Below are 20,371 nucleotides of genomic sequence, written 5' to 3' on the forward strand. Positions count from 1 at the left end.
TTTGTGTTTTGTGTTGTTTTGTGCAACGGTTTTTGATTATTTTTCCTAAAAATTGTCTTCTTCTGTAACACTTTGGTATGTTATTTGTTTCGGTCTTTAGTATAGTTCACTTTCGCAACCAAGTGAAGTGGAATGTAATAGTTCGGGGGTTTATCACTTATTTACTCATATATTTTTGTTCTTTACAAAACTGCCTTTTATAATTCTTTTCTTTTCTTTCACACTAGGCAATGTTTCCGAGTGTGATTGATAGCCTCTACACAAGGATGCTGCTGCTCGTACTTTACCTCCTGGACATTTTTGTTGGAACCATTTTACACCTCACTTCCACGAACAAACACAATCAACACGAAAATTCCCCAATCGGCTGGCGCTCCCGACGGGAGCTACAAATTAAGTTGCTCAGCGATAGCACCGACTGAAGAAGGTGGGAAAAATAGATCCAAGAGTTTCACCCGGCGCACAGTTTTGTCACAAAATAATCCAGCAATTTCCACTTGCTTGCTTCAGCTCTCCTTTTTCGATCCTTTTTTCCGTTTCACTCTCTTCTCCAGAATCCTCTTCCGCAATTGTATCGATTGTGCTTTTGCTTGTTGTGTTAGATTTTCTTGTTGTTTTTGCTTTTGTTTAGTTTCGCTTAAAGGACCTTCGTCATGGTTGCGACCCGGTCACCACCTGCTTCGATGTAATAATGGTGTTCTATTTAAAGCTTCCGTTTCTCCGACTCTTTTGTCACGTCCTTTTGCCACTTCCGTACGTTCTTGCTTCCTTCTTTTTCACACTTTTGCACTTCAATCACTGCTCAGCGCCGCGCGTTGATCCTTGTGTCGGTTGCAGACACAAGCACACATTCTCTCCCTCTATCCCCGCCTCCCTCACAATGTAGCTGCACTGTTCACACGACATCCGTTGCTCAACATGAGGAAAGCGGCATTTGTAGCGCAATACTAGGTATTTACACCATAATCAGGACCGTGGTTATGCTGCTGTAATAAAAAAATAAATAAAATAAAATAAAATAAAAGGTTCCAATCCTTGTTCCAAGCATTGTCTCGCTCCATCGTCCCCCCTCAACACTATCCTACAAGATCTTTCTGCGTAGGAGGCACACCATGATTCATCTAAAGATGTTAGGTGGATGAATCGTGCTTATCCTTAAGGAATTATTTTATTTCCCTCTGACCTCAATAATATTTTTCTCGAATTTTGATTCAGGGAAAGATTTTTTTTAACTATTGGGAAACTCTAATTTTATTTGATTCTTTTTTACCTTACTCCGCTTTAGCTAGATCCAACTTTTTTGCAAAGATCAACGATCAATTTCATCATTGCGTTTTTTCACAATGTGGTAGTTCGAGCCACAAGAAAGCGACAAAATAAGGTGAAATGTTCAACATATGTAGATGAAAATTGATTGGTAAAGAGGGCGTCATGGGAACGATGGAAGTAAATGCATTAAACTATATGACTATTAAACTGTGTGTCTGTGTTGTCTCAAATTCGTAACTTAGTAAAAATAATAATTAAATTCTTTTTACGCTTCCTAACCCACTGTGCGACTTCATTGAATGTTTGAAGTAACGGTTTCTAGACCGTTACTCTTTTTTTCTTCTCGATGACCATCGGGAATTTGGCTTCGTTGGAATTCCCCGAGCACTAAAGCCCAAGGACTCTCGATAACATCAATTTGCTCGTCCCAGCACGTACCGGTTGGCCGTCGGGATCGGGGAAGGATTAGAATGAGACTAGACAGGAAATAAGGAAACATAAACCCCACTAATTCTTCACCAGATCGGAAAACCCATGCAACGCGCGATAGGGGTGAACGTGGAGACCCTAAGGTAAACGCGTGGACCGGTGTGGACAGACATCCTTTGGGAGATCCGCGCTCCACTTCACGTCACTTCGCTGGGGCACTACACGTGTATGCACATATACAAACAAGAATATACACATACACAAGTGCGCGCGCGAGCTCTCCCCGGCCACTTGAGGTGGCCCCCGCGGTGTGTTGGGAAATCTTTCCCCGAGCCACAAGTCGAGTTTTGATGTAATACACTTAGCTAGCTTTATCTGATTGCCTGTCCACCTGGCCACGAATACACACACACACACACATGCCGTGTCACTCATACCAGCACGAGTATGGTTTAATTTTTTCTTTGCCTTTTCCCCCCGTTTTTTTCTAGGACACCAAGCCAGGACCGGGGAGCAACGGCGGCCTCCGCGTGGTCGAGCAAGAGAAGGCTCGGTTCTGGAGGACCTTATCATCCCCCTTTGACTGTTTTATTATTTTTCCACAGCAGATACCGTGTTCCTTCTGCCTCGTACGGTATAGCACCGGACGAAGAAGTACCATTGAACCAGGTACCTGTATCCTGCAGGGTATGGTAACGTTGATATTTTTTTTACTTTTTGCTCTTTACCCTACTTTAAGTAGCACTACACACAGTTTCAATTCCATTATCAGCGAGGTACTAGTACGAGGGCTTTCCTATATCGCACGTGAACTAAACTCGAGATGGTAGGAAAAGTGATGATGCTGCACGGCGAGAACGGAAATTTTCGCATACAAATATACTGGGTCACTGCTGTTCACGTAAGTAACACCATTCGACTGAGAGCTAAGATCGCTCGTCTGCAAATATTTCCAGCCAAGGATTATAGCACACAATAAAATCAGGACATGAACGCACAAACACACAAGCACACCTGAGGGTCAGTAAGTATGGGGGGGAAAAAAACATCACAAATATGAAACTGCTCCACTTAGCTCGGCAACCTGGTCTGGCAGGACATTCTACGCAAGACTTGGAGTTAACGTGCGAACGAAGAGAATCTCTGGTGCTGCTGGTTCCTTTCGCTTTCACACGTTTTCGATAGGTGGATGGGGACGGAAAGGAAAACCCCCCGCCAGCAGGGTGCGGATGGTTGGCAAAAGTTTGCGGAATTTATTTATTTGAACGCTTCTCTACCCAGCTTCTCCGCTCCCGGTCCGGAACACACAAACCCGACCACCGTGCACGAAAGGCACCAAATCAATTCACTTGTGCACAAGCCCGGACCGCTGATGATGGCGCACCGTCAGTTTGGCCTGCGATGTTCCGTGTTTGTGCTGCTTCTGGGTGCCTCCAGGGCAATGCTACGACTAACGGTGGCCCTCAGCATAGCAGGTTACATGCAAAACACGCAAAAGAGGAAAAAAAGGGAAAAACCCTACCCAAACCCGAAGTGTGTGCGCTCTCGCCGGAAAAAAGGCTATATCTATGTAGATACACACTCGCGCAAACCGCGGCACCCGCCAGAAGGGAGCGTGTTTGTGTCGGTACACGGCACGAGCACAGGTTTTGTTATTCAACGCTTTTTTTCGGAGGAAAAATCCTAGGCGAAGGCGAATACTGCGAATGGCGCATGTTCATGATTTTTCCGACCGTGCACACGACTATCTCACCGTTCCGGTGTACCCGCGAGCTGGCCGTCTTTTGCACTCCGCCAGCGACACTTGTGTGCCCGTCTCGCTTGCGTCCGCACATCGGCCGAGAATTTTCCGATCGAGGTAGTTTTCCCGTCCGGCTCGGGGACGCTACTAACACAGATCAGCCCACGGGCACGCAGCGGTCTCACTTTTCCTCGCACCATACGTTCGCTTTCGCTCCTTCACGCTCGCCAAAGGTAAAGATTCATTCACACATGCCGGAACACAGTTTTCCTGCTGCTTAGGTAGGCAGCGTTGGTCAAACTGAAAGTATCGATTTTTGAAACTTTCCACCTTCGGTTTGCATCGTCGCCTGTACTGTGTGGCGTAAATGTTTGCAACGTACGATTTTATTCAATACGTTCGACAAACATTTTAAAGCGCTGGTTGCCTAGTCTGTTTACTATTCTCACACCAAATAAGCGTAGCAAAGCGCGATGTTTGCAAAGTAGGCTCAACTATGACAATGAAATCATGAGATCAATGAAAATTTCTTACTACACCGTACGATAGAAAAAAAGGATCAAGAAAGAGGGATAAACGGAAAGTCTACTAGAAAGAGACAGCATCGAAACGAGAAAGCACAAGGATCTTTCAATATTTACTATAGAGAATCCCACCACGTGTGCAAAACTTAAGTCAGCGTTTGTGATTAAATTTGAACATTTTAAGTGTTATCAAACAAATTGCAATTTTTACTGAATTGCACGGGTTAACTCAATTTAGAATTCAAGCATTTTTATGTATATTTTCAACTATATATATAATCCCGTTTCTATTTACTTCCAAAAGGATCCTCTATAATGCAAATATTGTATTTTCAATTACAGCATGCAATCAGTGTATTTGAATATGAGTTTCTTTCCTTATTGTCCTTTTTAACCTGGAAATGTAAGACAAGTTCCAATATGACTGTTCAAACTAGTTTGTTTCTTTACAACAGTGATTTTGGAGACTACGCAAACCAGATGCTAAATTATTACAAAAAGTTTCATTTATTAACGTTTACACTTTCAACGGACTGGCTGGCTTGTACGTATTCGCTCTCCCCAATGTATTTATCTGCGTCCTGCTTAGATTTTGTTGAATGCAGCAATGTCGACCGATTGGACGTAATCTTCGAACTCCTGGATCGTTTCCGTCAGCAGATCCACCGAAACCTTGTCATCCTCGATCACGCACATAATCTGCAGCTTGTGAATACCGTAACCCACTGGGACCAGCTTGGCGGCACCCCACAGAAGCCCGTCCATCTCGATGCTGCGGACATTCTTTTCCATTTCCTTCATGTCCGTCTCGTCATCCCACGGTTTGACGTCCAACAAAATGGAGCTCTTTGCAATGAGGGCAGGTTTCTTGGATTTCTTGGCGTTGTACGCGGCCACACGCTCCTCCTTCAGCCTCTCCGCCTCTGCACTCTCCTCCTCATCCTCCGATCCGAACAGATCCACATCGTCATCGTCGTCGGCCGGGGCTGCTGCGGTGGTGGGTTTGCCACCGGCAACCTGCGGCAGAGCCTGTCCGCCCCATTCCGAGCGCTCCTTGGTGCTGAAGGAGGCAATGTGATTGTACCAGCGTAGAGCGTGCACGTTGGCAGCCGCAGGAGCCTTGCCCAGCGCATCGAACACCGACAAATCAGCCTTCGATGGAGTGTATCTGTGGGACGAGGATTAAAAAACCGGATTGCGTGTCACTCTCGGCAGGAGGAAACTAACCTCAATCTTTACAAACACTAACTGCACTTACCCTTCGACGTAGCTATGGTCGGCAAGGAATTTGTCCAATTCCTTCAATCCGTTGGCGGTCTTCACATCACCGAATGCCATTGTAGGAGTATTACTTTAGTTTTTCTCGGTAAATGGAGCGTACAAGCACGAGCACGACGTGGTCTCGTTGGATTTTCGATTCGAAAAGAGTTTAGAATAGCAAGAATCTGTCAAACCGATGAGGTGGACACTTTTTGGCAACACTGCAAATACTAGAGTGGGGCAAAGAGTTATTTAAACGAAGCAGATCAATATTTTGAGGTAATTTTGAAGTAAAAATGATGCAGAGTTAGACTTGATCTACATTTTTTGGTGTATCCGTTACAAGCAATATGATTTGGGCAGATCAGAGCAGATTAACGTAAATTTACCATCTAATCCCAGCTGGAATCATAAGTCGGATTTTGAAGATGGCGTTTTGTTTACTTGTCCAAATAATCTTTTAAACCTACCTTTATAAGCCTCTGTACAATCCACCTTTACACTCAGTGTAGTGATGGGAACTGAAGCTACGGGAAGAATCAAACGATTAACCTTCGCTCCGTGAATGGAGCACGTCCTGCATATGCTTTAGGTTCCTAGAAAAGATAAGGTATCCTATTTTTATTCCACTTCAAACACTCGTCCGAATTAGATTCGCTTACAGATAAAATTTCTTCTAGAAATGCACTATGAATCCCCATTCATATCACATAAAGAGCTATTGACTCATAATTTGGGATCGGTGAGAAAAACTTCCTCTAGGGGGTCGGATAGATCCATACTGATCCAGCTCCGACTGCGGAACACTAGTGCGGAATGTGCTTCATCGTAGTTTCTTCGCAAAAAGATCGACCGCTCGACCACCGATCCGGGAATCGATTGCGAGTGTTGTTGTTGGGAAAATAGGTGACGAGATGCGTATTTATTAGCATTAGGTTTGTGCTCCGAGGTAGCTAAGAATGACGATCGAAAAGCATCTTGCAGTGTAGCGCTGCTTCATCCACAACAACCGACGAAGCGCAGGCAACATCGAAGCAGCTGCACCAGCAGTTTCGTTGTTCTCCTCCATTTACTTTCGTCGGTGGTGGGAAATTTTCCCTATCTACAACAGCTGGAAATTCGGGAAAAGGTGGAAGGTTCGCGCGTGGCATTCATAGTTCGGGGCTGTTGAATTTTCCCGAAGCAAGAGTTCAGTATTTAAGTTTCCAGCGAAGGAAAGGTCATATTCCTGTGCGAGCGTGTTATTAGGTAGGCTGTGAAGAACAAAAAAAAATCTCCCATCTGCTCTATTCCTGCTGGTTGGTCCAAATGGTGAACGATTTGTGTACAGCCAGAGAGCAGCAGAAAAATGCTATGATAAAAGATTGTGCGCAGAAAAGATTGTGCGTGCTCGCTCGATAGAGTTCTCCTGCCAACCGAACGGAAGCTGCTGCTCCAACACCGAAAACCGGAACAGCAAGCTGGGGCAACATTCTGGAGCACTAGCGCAAGATATGGTCGTTGCGGGATGCGTGATGTGATCCTATTTTTTTCTATTCCAGTTTGCTAGTTTCTAAGATGTGATCCTCCAAGTAATTCTAATTTCAGTAACTCAATTTCATTTGTTTAAAATCAATTGCCGAAAGATTTTTCGATAACTAAAAAGTATTTTCATATTCATTGGTTCAGTTTGCCAATCTAAACCATATTTCGTGGGTCAGGTGTTGGTCTCTTTTCTACACACAAACAAATTTCGGCCAAACAAACCACACCATACGACGAGGGTTTACAGATAGGACCATTTCGATCGGCTTGGCTCGAAATCTTTTGGCAACAAACGTGTCATACGGCACAAAAAGCGGCGATATGCATCTTTCATTACATTATGGTTGTTATGTACCCCACACAGAGAGCGAGATAAAAGCAGGAGGAAAAAGTGAACCCGAGCCACAACATCCAAGTGGTCCTATTCGTAGCGCGTGATGTTTCCAATGCACGGGAAAAGCAGCAGCAGCTAGTGAGAGCGAAAAGCAGTGCAGTGCGGTGATTTTTCGTACAGTTTTCACCACCGAGTGTCCCCAAGAGTGTGCATCCATCAGAACCAGCCGCGCAGCTATCACAACTTCGATAATCGTACGTGTGCCCGACGGCCGTACGTGTGCCCAAGGTGCATCGGTGAAATCGAGTGAAAGGAAAAATAAATCTACGGCAGAAGAAAAGATCGAAAATTCTATATTTAACGAAAGTAGTGGGCAAACAAGCCACAGAGTTAGAGAGCAAGAAAGGGGGAAGGCGAAGAAAAGGTGTTCACCGTGGCGGCAGTAGTTGTTGATGGTGGTGCTGTGATCATAGTCGTCTGTGACATCTCGTTTTTGCTGCTGTCAGTTTAGGTTGAAGTTTGGAAATTCGTGCGGGGTCGGACATCCGAAACATCCGCACCATATCAAAGCCCCGAAGGAAATCTGGAAAGAGTCAGCCCGAAACCCTTGGAAAGCTTTTGCTAGCCATAGTACCGTTTCCATTCGATAGTGGACAAAAGAAAACGTTCCCATCAGACGTAGGCCTCTTGCAGCATCCACGGGTCACCGCGAGGCTAGACACAGCCGCAGCACCGGACAGGAAGCGTGGAACGCAAGCGCTGCGGAACTGGCCAACCGGAAACCACCATCAAGCGGTGCGCTATCATGAAGAGGCGCAATGCCGACTGTGGCAAAATCCGACGGCCCATCAAGAAGAACAAAATAGCGGAACAGATTGGCAGGTAAGGGACAGGCAATCCTGCCGCCGGATTGCGGTATGGTGGTAAATTTTTAGCATTTTCCACCCTCCGGGTGCCAGGTGCTTCCGTATCATAGATTCAAGAAATGAGAAATGCTGGTTTATAGTTTGTTGTTACTTTGAAATTTCCCGATGCGCGGACTCGCTTTTTTCGTTTTTCCATTCCTCTGCCAACAGCAAATGTCCAGTAGGCGCCACTCGTTTGCCGAATGTCGATGTTCCCCGGTATGCTAAATCGATCCATTCCGTGAGACATAGGACAGATATGCTAGGAACCAAGTGTAGTGAGTGTTTTTCTTTCTCTAGAGGATTTAATTTCAATCCAATTCTAGATAAACGGAACAACATCACAGCATCCTAAACAGTTTTGCCTTCAGCTTGAAACAATCGAATGACATCAGTAGGCGCTCCGTTGCGTTCATCTGCCGCTCGCGTACGTCACGTAGGAACGCGAACGCAAACAATATGAGATTTAATAGCATAACGCCAGAATTCCGCGATGGTTCGCCGTCTTCCATCTCCTACGGTGCCAGCTACATCTGGGTCCGATGTAAACAAATGACACAAAACAGCTTAGCCCCACTCGCCGTCGTTAGTTTGACGCTCTAAGTCCACTCTAGAGACCGAAGACACAAACAACAAGAGCTACGATGGGGGGGCAGAGGGTAAGAAATGCGACAGAATTTTATAGCGCGTGCCCCACGAATACCAAGCCCAAACAAAAAATAAATTTGACCATCGCGCTTCAACCGGATGGGTGCCCGGTTTGATTTTGTAGACGAAAAATGTGCCTGCTCGATAATCGTGGGAGAATTTTTGGCCCGATACAATGATAATTGTAAAGATGAGATACAGCTCATTGTTGAAATGAGTACGATTGCGGTTGCAATCTTGTTTTGAAAGCTATGAGTTTTTTTTGACTTGGTCTTTAAAGATACCGAATGTTTTTCCTTGGTATGTCAAGAAATCGATGCACTTCATTCAAGCAAAAAATCTGGTTCCTAGGATTATAAGTTCTAAGACATTTAAGAAGTAAACGTGTCTTTCCTTGATGTTCATTGACCAAACTATTTATTTGCACTAGATAGGAATCCACTAATCTTTTTACTATTCAACTAAGAAAAAAACATACCTTATGGCACGTCTTCGCCAACATTTCACCTCCGGGGAAACTTGTTGCACACGCTACAGCTTTCCTTTATTATGCGCCATACGCGTAGTCAAATGGATGCTTTATCTCTTCAGTTTTAATTTTTCTGTTCTTCTTCGTGCAAATATTGAATGTGTCATCTGTTTTGCTGTGTATTTTTTTTGTTCATCGAATTGCATCCTTCCTGCTTTCTTCCTTCCCTGTGCGCAAGGCGCTTCCTTTGTGATGTAATTCATCCCGCCGCTTAACTCACCGGCTCGAACAGCTGTTGTCGGCGTCATCGTCAGTCGTGTCTTTATGCTACCGGTTCGTCGGATGAGTTTCATCCAGCTGCCATCAGATGACACGAAAGACGAGCGTCGTTCTGCGGGAAATTGGGAACGCCGCGGAAGGCGTCGATTAATTACCATTTATCGACGGTTGGTTTTCTCTTCCCCGGTTCTACTTCCTGCTATGCTGAGCTATGGACAGGTTGGGGTGTTTTTTTTTCGAGCTTTTATACCACGTTGTTGGTACCGCTCTCCAGTAGTAGATTTTCAATCGCGAAATATGGTTTGCTTCGAATAGTTCTTCTTCATTGCCAGTGAATCATTGTACCTCGTTCAATTTAGGAGAGCTTTCGAAAAGCTTCAACCATGACCAGAAATTGAAGAAACTCATTATTTGTGTAGTCTTGGTAGACGCAGCTTCGTCAGGGTCGATAGCCAACAAACGACTGTGCCTACCTGTCAGTACTCATAAAAAGTTAATGCATTGAACCTGTCGGCATTCGTTTATGAATTGGTTATGATTTCACAACCAATGTAATTATTTTGATTGCATGAATGTGTCTTGTAGTTTGTAAGTCCGATATTAAGTGCATCACAATTACGTCTTTTTAGTCTGAAGCATATATTATTTCTCATTATAAGTGCTTTTGTAATATAATGACTTTTGATTTATGGTTTTTCTTTTCAGCAACACACTGTTGTACTTTAAATTCCTGCTGCTATGGGTGTCCGTGATAACGGCCGACTTTTTGCTAGAATTCCGCTTCGAATTTTTGTGGCCGTTCTGGTTATTGCTACGTTCAGTATATGATTCCTTCAAGTATAAAGGTCTGGTAAGTGTCTCTCTGCCGCGTGTACCGATTTGTATGCAAAACTTACTTTTTATTCTACTGTGAATCTTCCATTGCAGGCATTCTCCGTGCTGTTCGTCTGTATAGCGATCACTTCCGATCTAGTATGTCTATTTTTCATCCCAGTGCAGTGGCTTTTCTTTGCTGCCAGCACCTACGTTTGGGTGCAGTACGTGTGGCATACAGGTTGGTTGCAATTTTTTCGGTCAGCCTACTTTGAATGTGATTCATTGCTTACTGTGTTGTGTTTTTGATTCTACAGACAAAGGCATCTGTTTGCCCACGATAATCCTCTGGATACTGTTCGTGTACCTAGAGGCGGCCATTCGATGGAAGGACAGTCGGAACATACCGCACCTTGATCTCTGCCGGCCGTTTGCAGCGCATTGGTAAGTAGCATGTACGCCCGTCGGAAACGCAACCACTGATCATCAATCTCTATCCTCCTTGCAGCATCGGCTATCCGGTGGTAACGCTTGGCTTCGGTTTCAAGAGCTACGTCGGCTACCGCATACGCCAGCGCAAGCAGCGCGAGGTGGCGAAGGACAATGACTTCTACATGCAGCTTTTGCAGGAAGCATTGCCGAAGGAGGAATCGATCCTGCTCGACCCAGCGGTGACCGACGGTATGGGTGTATGTACGCCCGAGCTACTCGGCTCGAAGGACATGGTACCGGTCGCGACGGCAGTTGCGGTTAGTAGTCTGAATAACAGTAGCAGTAGCACGACGAGCAGCCGGACCGACACCGGACAAAACCATCACCACCATCATAATAATAATCACAATCACAACCATCACCATCACAACCACCAACAACAGCAGCAACAACAACAGAGCCATAGTAAGAGTGCGCAAAGTTACAAAGCGTCGAGTAATGGCGACAGCACGGCCAGCCCGACGCAACAGCACGTGAATGGCCATGTAAGCAGTGGCAGCAGCTCGACGGTGATGGGAGGTGCGATGAACGGTGGTGTGAATCACCACCACGCGCCTCATTCAGGATCTCTTAAGCATCGGAAAAGTTTGGAGAAGGACGGCGGCAGTAGCAACAGTTCGGTGGTCAGTTCAGTGAACGGTGGCGGCAAGATGAACGGTAGCGGTGGAAGCTACTCCTACCACCAGGCTGTCACAGTGCAACAACAGGGCAGTGGAAATGCCGCCACTTCCACCACCACCACCACCACAACCAGCAACAACCAGAATACCGCCAGCGGTATCACCAACAGTACAAAAGACCACGGTGGTAGTGGCGGCAGCAATCACCTGGGTGGAGGAGCAGGTGGGAAGGAGCAAAAAGACGGCTTAGGAGGAGTGTCGAGCCAAATCGCGCACAATCGTAAGGAGGGTGACAAGGAAGTGCCCGGTAGCGGCAGCTCGTCGTCATCCTCGTCCTCATCGTCGTCGTCATCATCGGTGACAAATCGATCTAAAAGTCCCACCGAGACTGTTTCGCACGGTCCGGGATCGGCAGTGGGGAGTGGTAAATCGTCCGCTGGCAAGCAAAACGGCCATGTGCTTAACCATGACGTCGTGAACATTGAGAGCAGTATACCAGCGCCGAGCGAAGCGAAGAGTGGTGGCCGATCGGGAAGGAAGAATCGACTGAAGAAGGCGGCCGAGCAGAACCAAGCGAACCTATCGGCGATCGCCAAACTGTGCGCCACGCTTGCCCTTGCGTCCTCCGTGTCGACACTGACGACGTCCACCGCAACGTCCGGTGGTAGAGTTGGCGATACGACGACGCTTACGACGACCACAACCGGAACAACCTCGTCACCGTCATCAGCATCGTCGTCGACTAAAGACAATCATCAGCATAACAATGGCGACCAGACAAACAGCAACAGCAAGGGTGGCAACATAGCGGGCGATGGGGGCAGTTCGACGTGTTCCAATCAGCACGGGCCCAGTTCCGGATCGAACAAAACGATGGGAAGTGGAGGAGGAGGATTGTCCGGACAACAACAGCATCAACAGTCCGCTGTTACTGTAGTGGTACAGAAAGTGTGCGAATCCTGTCCACGGCTTGAAGTCGATCTGAAAAAGTTACGCGCAGAGCTCACGACGCACCGGCAGACGGAGAACGAGCTGAGACAGAAGTATGATTCGACTACGGGCAACCTTAAGGCGTGCCTGCAGGCCAAGCAAAAGGACTACGATGAACTACAGAGCAGGTGAGATTTGTATTAACATATTTGCAGTGAAGATAAGATGCAGACCAATTTGATAGAAATCTATACAAGAAGATGGTATTTCGAACATCCTTCGGACCGTTAAATGATTTCTGCCCCTTGTATGTCCTTACCAGGTATCAAGAGCTTAGCAACCAACGGCAGCAGGAGCGGCAGAGTTTACAAACGGTGGAGCGTCGACTCGGTGAAGAACGGCGCCATCGGCAATCGCTCGAGGCGCAGCTCAACAACGAGCGTAAGCACCGGAAGCAGGCGGAGGAAAAGGCGGCTCGGGCCGAGTGCGGCGAGGCGTGCAAGATGAAGAAAGAGCAAATGGAGCTGGAGATCGATAAGCTACAGCACGATGTGCTTGCCACGGAGGATGCGAAACACATGGCCGAGAAGCAGGCACGAAACTACGAGCAAGAGGTTGGACTATCCTTATTTATCCCTAATCAAACTAGACGATTTGCTTGACCGGTGCCATTTTCTTTAAACTTTTCTTACTTGCGAAAGATGCGAAAGATGGAAGTGCAAATGCGGAATCGGGAAGCCCAGCAGAACACGGAGGTGCTGATGAGTGCGCTGGCCGCGATGCAGGACAAGAACGCAACGCTGGAGAAGAACCTCTCCGCCGAAACGAGAGTTAAGCTGGACTTGTTCTCGGCCCTCGGCGGCACGAGGCGAGAGGTGGAAATTCTTACTTGTAAGTTACACTTGTCGAACCGGAACAAATCTGGTTTGTCCGGGAAAGGGTTAAGAAAGCAGACACATTTTAATGACTCATACGAGTATGTTATCTTAGCCAAAGTATGACTTTTTTCCCCTCTATTGTCTGCAGGTTCGCTACGATCGAAGGAAAAGGAAATTTTGGACCTGAATGCTAAAATCGTGCAACTGGTGGCTGTTATGCCGACGCTTACGAACGATGCGCTCTGTCTGGGTGGCCCCGGTTCCGGTACCGGTTCGGACGGTGTCTCCGGCGCATCGATGATGCGGCTGGCCGATGCACCACAACTGCTTCCACAACAGCCTATGGCCGGCGGACCTCTAAACGGGGTCAGCGGGGGTGGCGGCAACCAAGGCGGCGGCGGCGGCCCGCAACCGAATCCTATGGCGCACCGGGTGCTGAATGGGCCACCGATGATGAGTCAATTAGGTAGCCTCGGTGTGCTCACGTCCTCGATGACAACCCTGCCCTCCGTGTCGTCGGTACTGGCTGGACAGAATTCCGGGCCACCGCCTGGTTCCGTTGGCGTCAGTTTGGCATCGCTCGCTGCCGGTTCCGGGAATCCTTCCAGTGGTGGTGGTGGCAGCAGCCAAATAGTACAAATGCAAAGCTCCAATGCCGCCCCGAACGGCAGCAACTGTCCCTCTAATCTGGACCCGAACGCGACCGTCTACACGCCGAAGAACAACGGCATGGTGGGCGGTACTGAAGCCTGACCGCTTGAGCTGTCGTTTCTTCCGCCATGCAGCGTCTCCTTTGCGTCGCTCGCCTCGACCTCCTTGGCCTCGTTGGTGAGCCATGCAAGCGGCAGCGGTGGTGGCGGCAGCAACAGCAGCATTTGTACCAGCGGCTTCTCCGGCAGCTCTAGCAGCATCACCACGAACAGCCTCACCAGCGCCAGCGTGTCCAGTCTTGCTCAACAACTTAACGCACACCAGTCCTTGCTGTCCTCCGCGGGAGTGGGAACGATGGGAAGCAGTTTACTCTCATCGTCTCATCCCGGATCACTGCTGCTGTCCCATCACAACCATAACCATCAACCCCATCAACAGCAGCAGCAGCAGCAACAGTATCAGCATCTTCAGCAACACCTTCAGCAACATCGACAGCAACAGCATCCATCGAACGATCCGTTTGGTTAAACTTATCGTACTTGTATTTGCGGCCCGGAAATCCGGCCGGAAGCAACATGTTAATCAGGCTGTTTTGAAGTGCTTTTATTTAAGTTCCTCCTTTTGGTTGTTTTCTCTCTTTCTTTTTATTTTTCTCTCTCGCTCTCTCTCTTTTCTATATATCTTGGAAGCTCCCATTGCCATTATTATTTTGTCCAGCTTAGTTGAATGGCTAGAAGGCAGAATAGCAGCTCGACCGATCTCACTGAATGTAATCTCCTAGCGAAAAAAAACAAAATGTAGTTCATCAGCCACCCCTACACGAGCTACTACTAGAGGAGGATGGACGGCAATGATTCTTTTTCTGTCCTTTCCGTCAACTTTCTTTCTTTATTGGCATAGGATTGGCCTCCTGATACTCTCTTTACCATATTTTACTTCACAGCACGTTGGAGTAAGAATTTTCCGAATTTCACGTTCGGCCAGCTTCGGTAGTCGTTTGATAAACGATTACACAAAGCAGCGCAGCAGTACTTAATTATTATTATAAATCAGAGAATTATCATCCTTTTAACCGCTACCACTTGTTCTCTCTTAATATGGGTGTTCTATTTTTTTTAGAGCACCGTAAATCCCGCATAGATCCTTAGAAAATGCGACACGTTCTCGTGCGCCAGCTCCGTGAATATTTAAGAATGATTAGCATTAATTTGCGCGGATTGCAATGCCTGCTCTCAAATGGCTGATTCGTAAAAAGGAATCTATTCTTTTCGATAAGTAAAAATGAATTAACGTATTCTGAATTGAAGAGATCCTTCTCCTAGCCCTGTGTCGCTTGCTTGTAATTTATTTCTTTCTTACTCTCTTCGGTCACTCTTCTATTTTGAATGCGAAAATGTGATACATTGAACCGAGGTAGCCTGATTTTGACGTAAACAAATGGAAACTTGCCGTCTGAAGGATAACACACGAATATCCAACCACCACCTGTGTACAACCGATTCTGTTCGTAAATTCGAGCCCGCGTTTTACGTTAGTTTTACAAACCAGAGATATCCCTTTTTGGATTGAATGCCACCCGCGTGTGTGTGTACGGTGCTGGAGCCGTGAGGTTCAAGTGTGAAGAAATAAATGTGAAACGCATCTCCTTGACACCACACGCCCGTTTTATGCTCGTATTTATGCGTTTTTGTCCGCCTGCGCTAATTTTTGCCAACCCCTTCGGAAAGTCCTACGCACCTCGTCGATGCGAAGGAGGAAAAAAACGACGGGAAGGCGAAAAATGCAGACATAATGTTGTGATATTCATATTACTTACGCATATAGATATATACATACACACCCACATACACACGTACACACATGTATGAAATAAATACACAAATGTATTTTTTTTACAATTAATCGTAACTGTAGATTATTTAACATGTACTCACAAAACAAAACGAAACCTAGCTGTGGGGGGAGCGTTTGTAAGAAGTTGACGATCTTAAAAGATACCGAACTCTGGCACTAGCAACATCCTACGGGGCTTCTTGTAGGAGGTAGACCCAACTCCTAATGGTAATGCGGAAAGATTTAGTTTTATTTTTTATGTTTTCGCCCTTTTTTACGTTTTCAGTGTTTTGTTCGAAATTTTCTTTTTCGCTGCCACAATGAATGCTGCCGCAAGTACTGATACTTCCTAAGATTATATTAGTTTTTGGTGTCTAAAAAAAGCGACTCGTATCGTTTACAGTTAATTATGTAATATTCAAAATTCAATTTACATCATGCTGCTGAATTGGTTTCGCTCTGTTCACACAAAACCGAGTTGCTGTCGAAATAAAAAACACTTCAGAGTGATTGTAAAAGTCTAAACCAATTTAGGAACCGGAGAAAGCTGCACTGGCAAATCCGTTTCGTCGTTAAACATATGCACACTCGTGCTCACACTGAGAAGTGGCGTCTGGAACCATAAGCAACAAGCTTTGACATAAATATTCCCCCTTTAAAGCAGAAACGTGGTCACTGCGGATATGGAAGCGGATGGAAAAAGATCTTTGACACAATTAACGGTTGCACCACGTGGGGGGAGATTCGAAAGATGTATAAACAAAAACGAGACAAGAAGAAAACCGAAAACACACGTACCCGCGCAATGTAATGTATCATAAATTAAAACACAAGCTAAGTAACGTGGGAGAGAACAATAGAGAACATAAGAAAACAACACAACAAACAGATAAACACACACACAAGAACTACTAAGAACTATTGAGATTGGTATAAATGAATAAGAGAATTAAAGAACCTAGTGAACGACGAGAGTAACCGCACATGGTAATCACACGAAGAAGAATAAAGCAGCAGGTGATAATGCAAATTAAAATGGCAACAAGCAAGCAAACTATTGTTCGAAACACCGATTTATTTTGATGACAACTTTTTCTACTCTTGGGTTAATAGATCATAGAATGGTAAGTTTATCTTTTATATTATCTTGCCTGCTAACGAACCTCTTACTTATTCCGATGCATTATTTGCCAAACTGAATTTCCCCCAAACCAATTAGTGTCGAACTCCTTGTCAAAATTGAACCAAAATGTGTTTCTCCACCTTCTCCATTAGAATAATAAGTTATCGGTTGAATTTCTCTACCAATAGACATTTTTATTTATTTATAAAAACATATATAAAAATAACTGGGTTGACCCTGGTTAGTTCGTTTGCGATTGGAGGCTTTACTTTCGCCACTTGACTGTGTGCGCTGCATGAAACAAGTACGGCAGACGGTAGGTGGCCGGTCTACTAATTGATTGTCCACCAATAACATATTGCAATGCTGATAACATAATAAATGCTAATTCGATTCCTAGCGGCGTGCGTTAAAGTAGTTTCAGGCCGTCTAAAGTGCTGACTTAGATCGGGACAGATAAATCTTGATCGTTTCCGTTGCGAGGTAATTATCTAGTACCTCCGCGTCGTCTGTGCTGAAATTTACATCCAACCGTAGGGTGAACTCTTTCGGAAAGCAAACGTCACCTTCGCACAGATTTAGCTTAAAGTCGACACCGAGCAACGCGGATTCGCCGTTACCATTCGTTGGCAGATCATATTTCGGAAGCGTGACTTGTAGCTTAAGGCCTTGTTCAGGCGAAGGATCAATTGTGCCTTTCGTTCCTTCCTGGCAGACCCATTTGGTGGATGGAAGCTGGAGCGACCAGCGTTGCGGTGCACCTTCGGAAAATTTGGTAGCTGGTTCATGGAAATGGAATTCGAAGTTTAGATCCAGCGAATAGGCTGCACTCGCGGGCATCGTTATAACTCGCGAGGGCTTCAAAGATTGCAATGAGCGGTCCTCGGCACTGTCCATCTCTTCCGGTACGCGGAAGTAGAGCTCCATCGGACGGACGGTGTTGTCGGACAGATCGGCTACGAGCAACTCATGATTGTTCGTATCGGCTATGTAGAGATGCCGTCCGGACCGATCGAGACATAGTCCGGCCGGTTCGTTGAATCGTTTCGTTGATCCCTGTGAGTCGCGAAACTCGCATGTGACCGCGCAATTCGTTGTAGCGTCGATCTTTTTGATTTTGTGATTGTACGTGTCGGCGAAGTAGATACATCCGTCTTGCGGGTTGTAGGCCACACCAAGCGGATGTTGAAACTTGGCCGAGTACTGCTTACCGTCGACATCGCCAAAGGCAAACAGATCCTGGAGAATGAAAAACAAATTATGATAAGTAAAAGGAACAAAGTAGGCCCACGTCTTCAAAGGGGTTATCAAAAAAAGTCAGCGCTTACTATGCAACGTCCTACCTACCAATGGATTACGATCGCCACCGGCAACTGCCATAACTTTTCCATCGACCAAAGAAATCTTTCGAATTGCCGAACTTTCGCTGTCCGCTAGATAAACTTCCTTCACATCCCGATTGATCGCCAGGCCGGATGGTTGTGCAAAGGCAGCACTGTGCGGATACGAGGTGTTACGATTCTGCTCGTGGCCACTGCCTGCAATGGCCCAGCATGTCCCGGCGGGGTACTTCTTAAACTTCCACCAGATGGTCTCCTCCAGGAAGACGGCCCAAATCTGGTGGATGCCCGCCATGGCAATCAACAGCACATCCTTCAGCGGTGCCTTCGAGTCGTCCGCATGGAAAGACATGTCTAGATCTCGCGTCGAGTACACGGCAACGTCCCAGGGCGAGGAAATGGACTGGTCGCGACCACTCTTGCCGCCGGTACGATCGTTTCCTTGCACGCCATTTCCTACGACCGTGCTGACCTGCTGCGTGTCGAGATCGATTTTACGGATAGCATGGTTTTCGTTGTCGGCCACGAACACTACGCCGCATCCTTGGAAGGCCACACCCTGTGGGGCGTTAAAACGTGCCTGCTCGAAACTACCATCCACGAAGCCGCTCTGTTTACCGCCGATCTTGTAGCGAACCATCCCATCGGGCTGAATGATCAGGATACGATGGTTTCCGGAGTCTGATACGGCGTACAGCTCCTCCCCGTCGTTGTTGTCTTCTCGGACGCCTCGGGTTGGCAAAGAGCATGCGATTTTGCCAGGGAATTTTAGATTGGAGGCCATCGCTGCCGTGTTGGATAAATTCATCGGAAGCGAATCGTCCCGCAGCTCCCCCTTTTCCTTGTAAAACCGAATCGTGCTGCCTATGTAGAGCTTCAGATCCTCAAAGTTACCCTCACCCATGATCACGAACAGAGGGTTAGCGCGTGGCCCGAGAATCATGAGGGTGGGCCAGCACTGCACCCGCAGCTTCCGCCACATCGCCGACACATTGTCGTTGACGACGGGGTGGGAAATTTCGTACCGCTCCACCGCAGCGCGAATGTTTTTCGAGTCCTTTTCGTTTCGAAACTTAGCGCTATGCACGCCGACCACAACCAGTCCCTTTTCGATGGGGTACATATGCTCCAGGCGTTTCAGATTCGGTAGGATGTGCATGCAGTTGATGCAACAGTAGGTGAAAAAGTCCAGCACAACAACCTTCCCGCGCAGTGAACCCTGCAAGGTTAGCGGTTCCGTAACGTTAAACCAATCCAGTCCGTCGGGGAATTCGGCGGTCACACTCTTGCCCTCTCGGTCGGCCACTTTGAGGTAGTCTAGGACGAGCTTCTGCCGTTTGGCGGCATTGCTACCGACCGCAGCAACATCGTCCGCTAGCTGGTTGCTGTTGCTGGCCAAGACGTCCATCATGTCTTGACCCTCGGGTGATGAGCTCATTCTGGTACCTATTTTGCTGACAACAGACGGCAACGGACGGAGGAAAGTAGCACGATTATTGCACCAGGACTGTATGAGCCTTCGTGAGGAACCGATTGTTTTGATCGTTGACGTTTCTCTTTGGCAGCATCGGAATCCGTTCGCCAAGGATGACACTTGAAATTTACGCAAATTGCGTATCAACATTGCCCAACGTGCTCGTCGAAATCGGAGTCAATATCCAGACTCTGTACTGTAAAGAACTTTATTTTGTTGCTATGGACACTCAGATGATTTGAAGCGCTGCTCAAATTCGTAACTGGTATGTTTGTTTAATTGGAAAATCCCGTGATAATTTGCTGCGACCCAAACAAATCCTTTTTGTTTACCACCCAGAACAAAATACAGTGCGCCGCATAATATTATGGCAAATCAAAAGGATCTGTCACACTACGATGTGCTGCAAGTTCCTCAAAACGCGTCCCACGAAGAGATTCGTAAATCCTATCAAGCCCTCGTCCTCCAGCATCATCCGGACAAACAGAGAAACAGAAATGCAAACGATTCGGAGTTATTCATGCGAATTGATGAAGCATGGAAAATATTACGCGATGAGCAGACGAGACGCGTTTACGATGCCGAGCTGATGCAGCAAATGTGCCGGGAAGAATACTTTGTGAACGAGGTACTGCGGGAGGTAGATTTTGAGATAAATCACGAAGAAAACTATAGGTACCATACCTGCCGTTGTGGGGGATTCTATATTTTACCCGAGGAATCTCCGCTCGTGGAATCGATATATATTTCATGTGACGAATGTTCTCTTATAGTGCAGGTAAATCCGCCATAAATGTTGAATGAGAATAAAGTAAGCTATTTTTATTAATCCACC

At 46.6% G+C, this 20,371-nt stretch overlaps 4 protein-coding genes across 4 annotated transcripts; 2 read left to right on the forward strand and 2 right to left on the reverse strand.

The window, feature by feature from the left end:
• Nucleotides 1-4,545: 4,545 nt before the first annotated feature.
• On the reverse strand, nt 4,546-5,403 carry LOC131288742 (probable elongation factor 1-beta). Its single transcript, XM_058317915.1, has 2 exons — nt 5,222-5,403; nt 4,546-5,131 (listed from the first exon to the last, which is right to left on the reverse strand). The coding sequence occupies exons 1-2, from the start codon at nt 5,299-5,301 to the stop codon at nt 4,549-4,551; spliced, it is 663 nt and encodes a 220-aa protein (XP_058173898.1). The 5' UTR covers nt 5,302-5,403; the 3' UTR covers nt 4,546-4,548.
• A 670-nt stretch (nt 5,404-6,073) lies between these two features.
• On the forward strand, nt 6,074-14,487 carry LOC131288741 (macoilin-2-like). Its single transcript, XM_058317914.1, has 9 exons — nt 6,074-6,129; nt 7,112-7,963; nt 10,088-10,232; nt 10,310-10,436; nt 10,513-10,639; nt 10,704-12,425; nt 12,560-12,851; nt 12,939-13,128; nt 13,264-14,487. The coding sequence occupies exons 2-9, from the start codon at nt 7,887-7,889 to the stop codon at nt 13,866-13,868; spliced, it is 3,285 nt and encodes a 1,094-aa protein (XP_058173897.1). The 5' UTR covers nt 6,074-6,129; nt 7,112-7,886; the 3' UTR covers nt 13,869-14,487.
• A 2,393-nt stretch (nt 14,488-16,880) lies between these two features.
• Nucleotides 16,881-19,578, reverse strand: LOC131286293 (NHL repeat-containing protein 2). Its single transcript, XM_058315227.1, has 2 exons — nt 18,070-19,578; nt 16,881-17,961 (listed from the first exon to the last, which is right to left on the reverse strand). Exons 1-2 carry the CDS (start codon nt 19,498-19,500, stop codon nt 17,152-17,154), a joined length of 2,241 nt encoding a protein of 746 aa, XP_058171210.1. The 5' UTR covers nt 19,501-19,578; the 3' UTR covers nt 16,881-17,151.
• Nucleotides 19,579-19,880: 302 nt separating this feature from the next.
• LOC131288352 (DPH4 homolog) lies at nt 19,881-20,365 on the forward strand. The gene has a single exon (XM_058317476.1). The coding sequence runs from the start codon at nt 19,904-19,906 to the stop codon at nt 20,327-20,329; it is 426 nt and encodes a 141-aa protein (XP_058173459.1). The 5' UTR covers nt 19,881-19,903; the 3' UTR covers nt 20,330-20,365.
• The last annotated feature ends 6 nt before the right edge of the window (nt 20,366-20,371 follow it).

Source organism: Anopheles ziemanni, chromosome 3 (genome assembly GCF_943734765.1).
Source record: "Anopheles ziemanni chromosome 3, idAnoZiCoDA_A2_x.2, whole genome shotgun sequence".
NCBI classification, from domain to species: Eukaryota; Metazoa; Arthropoda; class Insecta; order Diptera; family Culicidae; genus Anopheles; species Anopheles ziemanni.

Bases quoted from the DNA above. Each gene is read 5' to 3' on its own strand.
- LOC131288352 (XM_058317476.1), top strand. From the start codon at position 19,904: ATGGCAAATCAAAAGGATCTGTCACACTACGATGTGCTGCAAGTTCCT.
- LOC131288741 (XM_058317914.1), top strand. From the start codon at position 7,887: ATGAAGAGGCGCAATGCCGACTGTGGCAAAATCCGACGGCCCATCAAG. The intron at 10,233-10,309 runs GTAAGTGTCTCT...CTTCCATTGCAG, and splicing joins CCTTCAAGTATAAAGGTCTG to GCATTCTCCGTGCTGTTCGT. The intron at 10,640-10,703 runs GTAAGTAGCATG...TCCTCCTTGCAG, and splicing joins CGGCCGTTTGCAGCGCATTG to CATCGGCTATCCGGTGGTAA.
- LOC131288742 (XM_058317915.1), bottom strand. From the start codon at position 5,301: ATGGCATTCGGTGATGTGAAGACCGCCAACGGATTGAAGGAATTGGAC. The intron at 5,132-5,221 runs GTAAGTGCAGTT...CTCGTCCCACAG, and splicing joins GACCATAGCTACGTCGAAGG to ATACACTCCATCGAAGGCTG.
- LOC131286293 (XM_058315227.1), bottom strand. From the start codon at position 19,500: ATGAGCTCATCACCCGAGGGTCAAGACATGATGGACGTCTTGGCCAGC. The intron at 17,962-18,069 runs GTAGGTAGGACG...TTCATTCTCCAG, and splicing joins GTGGCGATCGTAATCCATTG to GATCTGTTTGCCTTTGGCGA.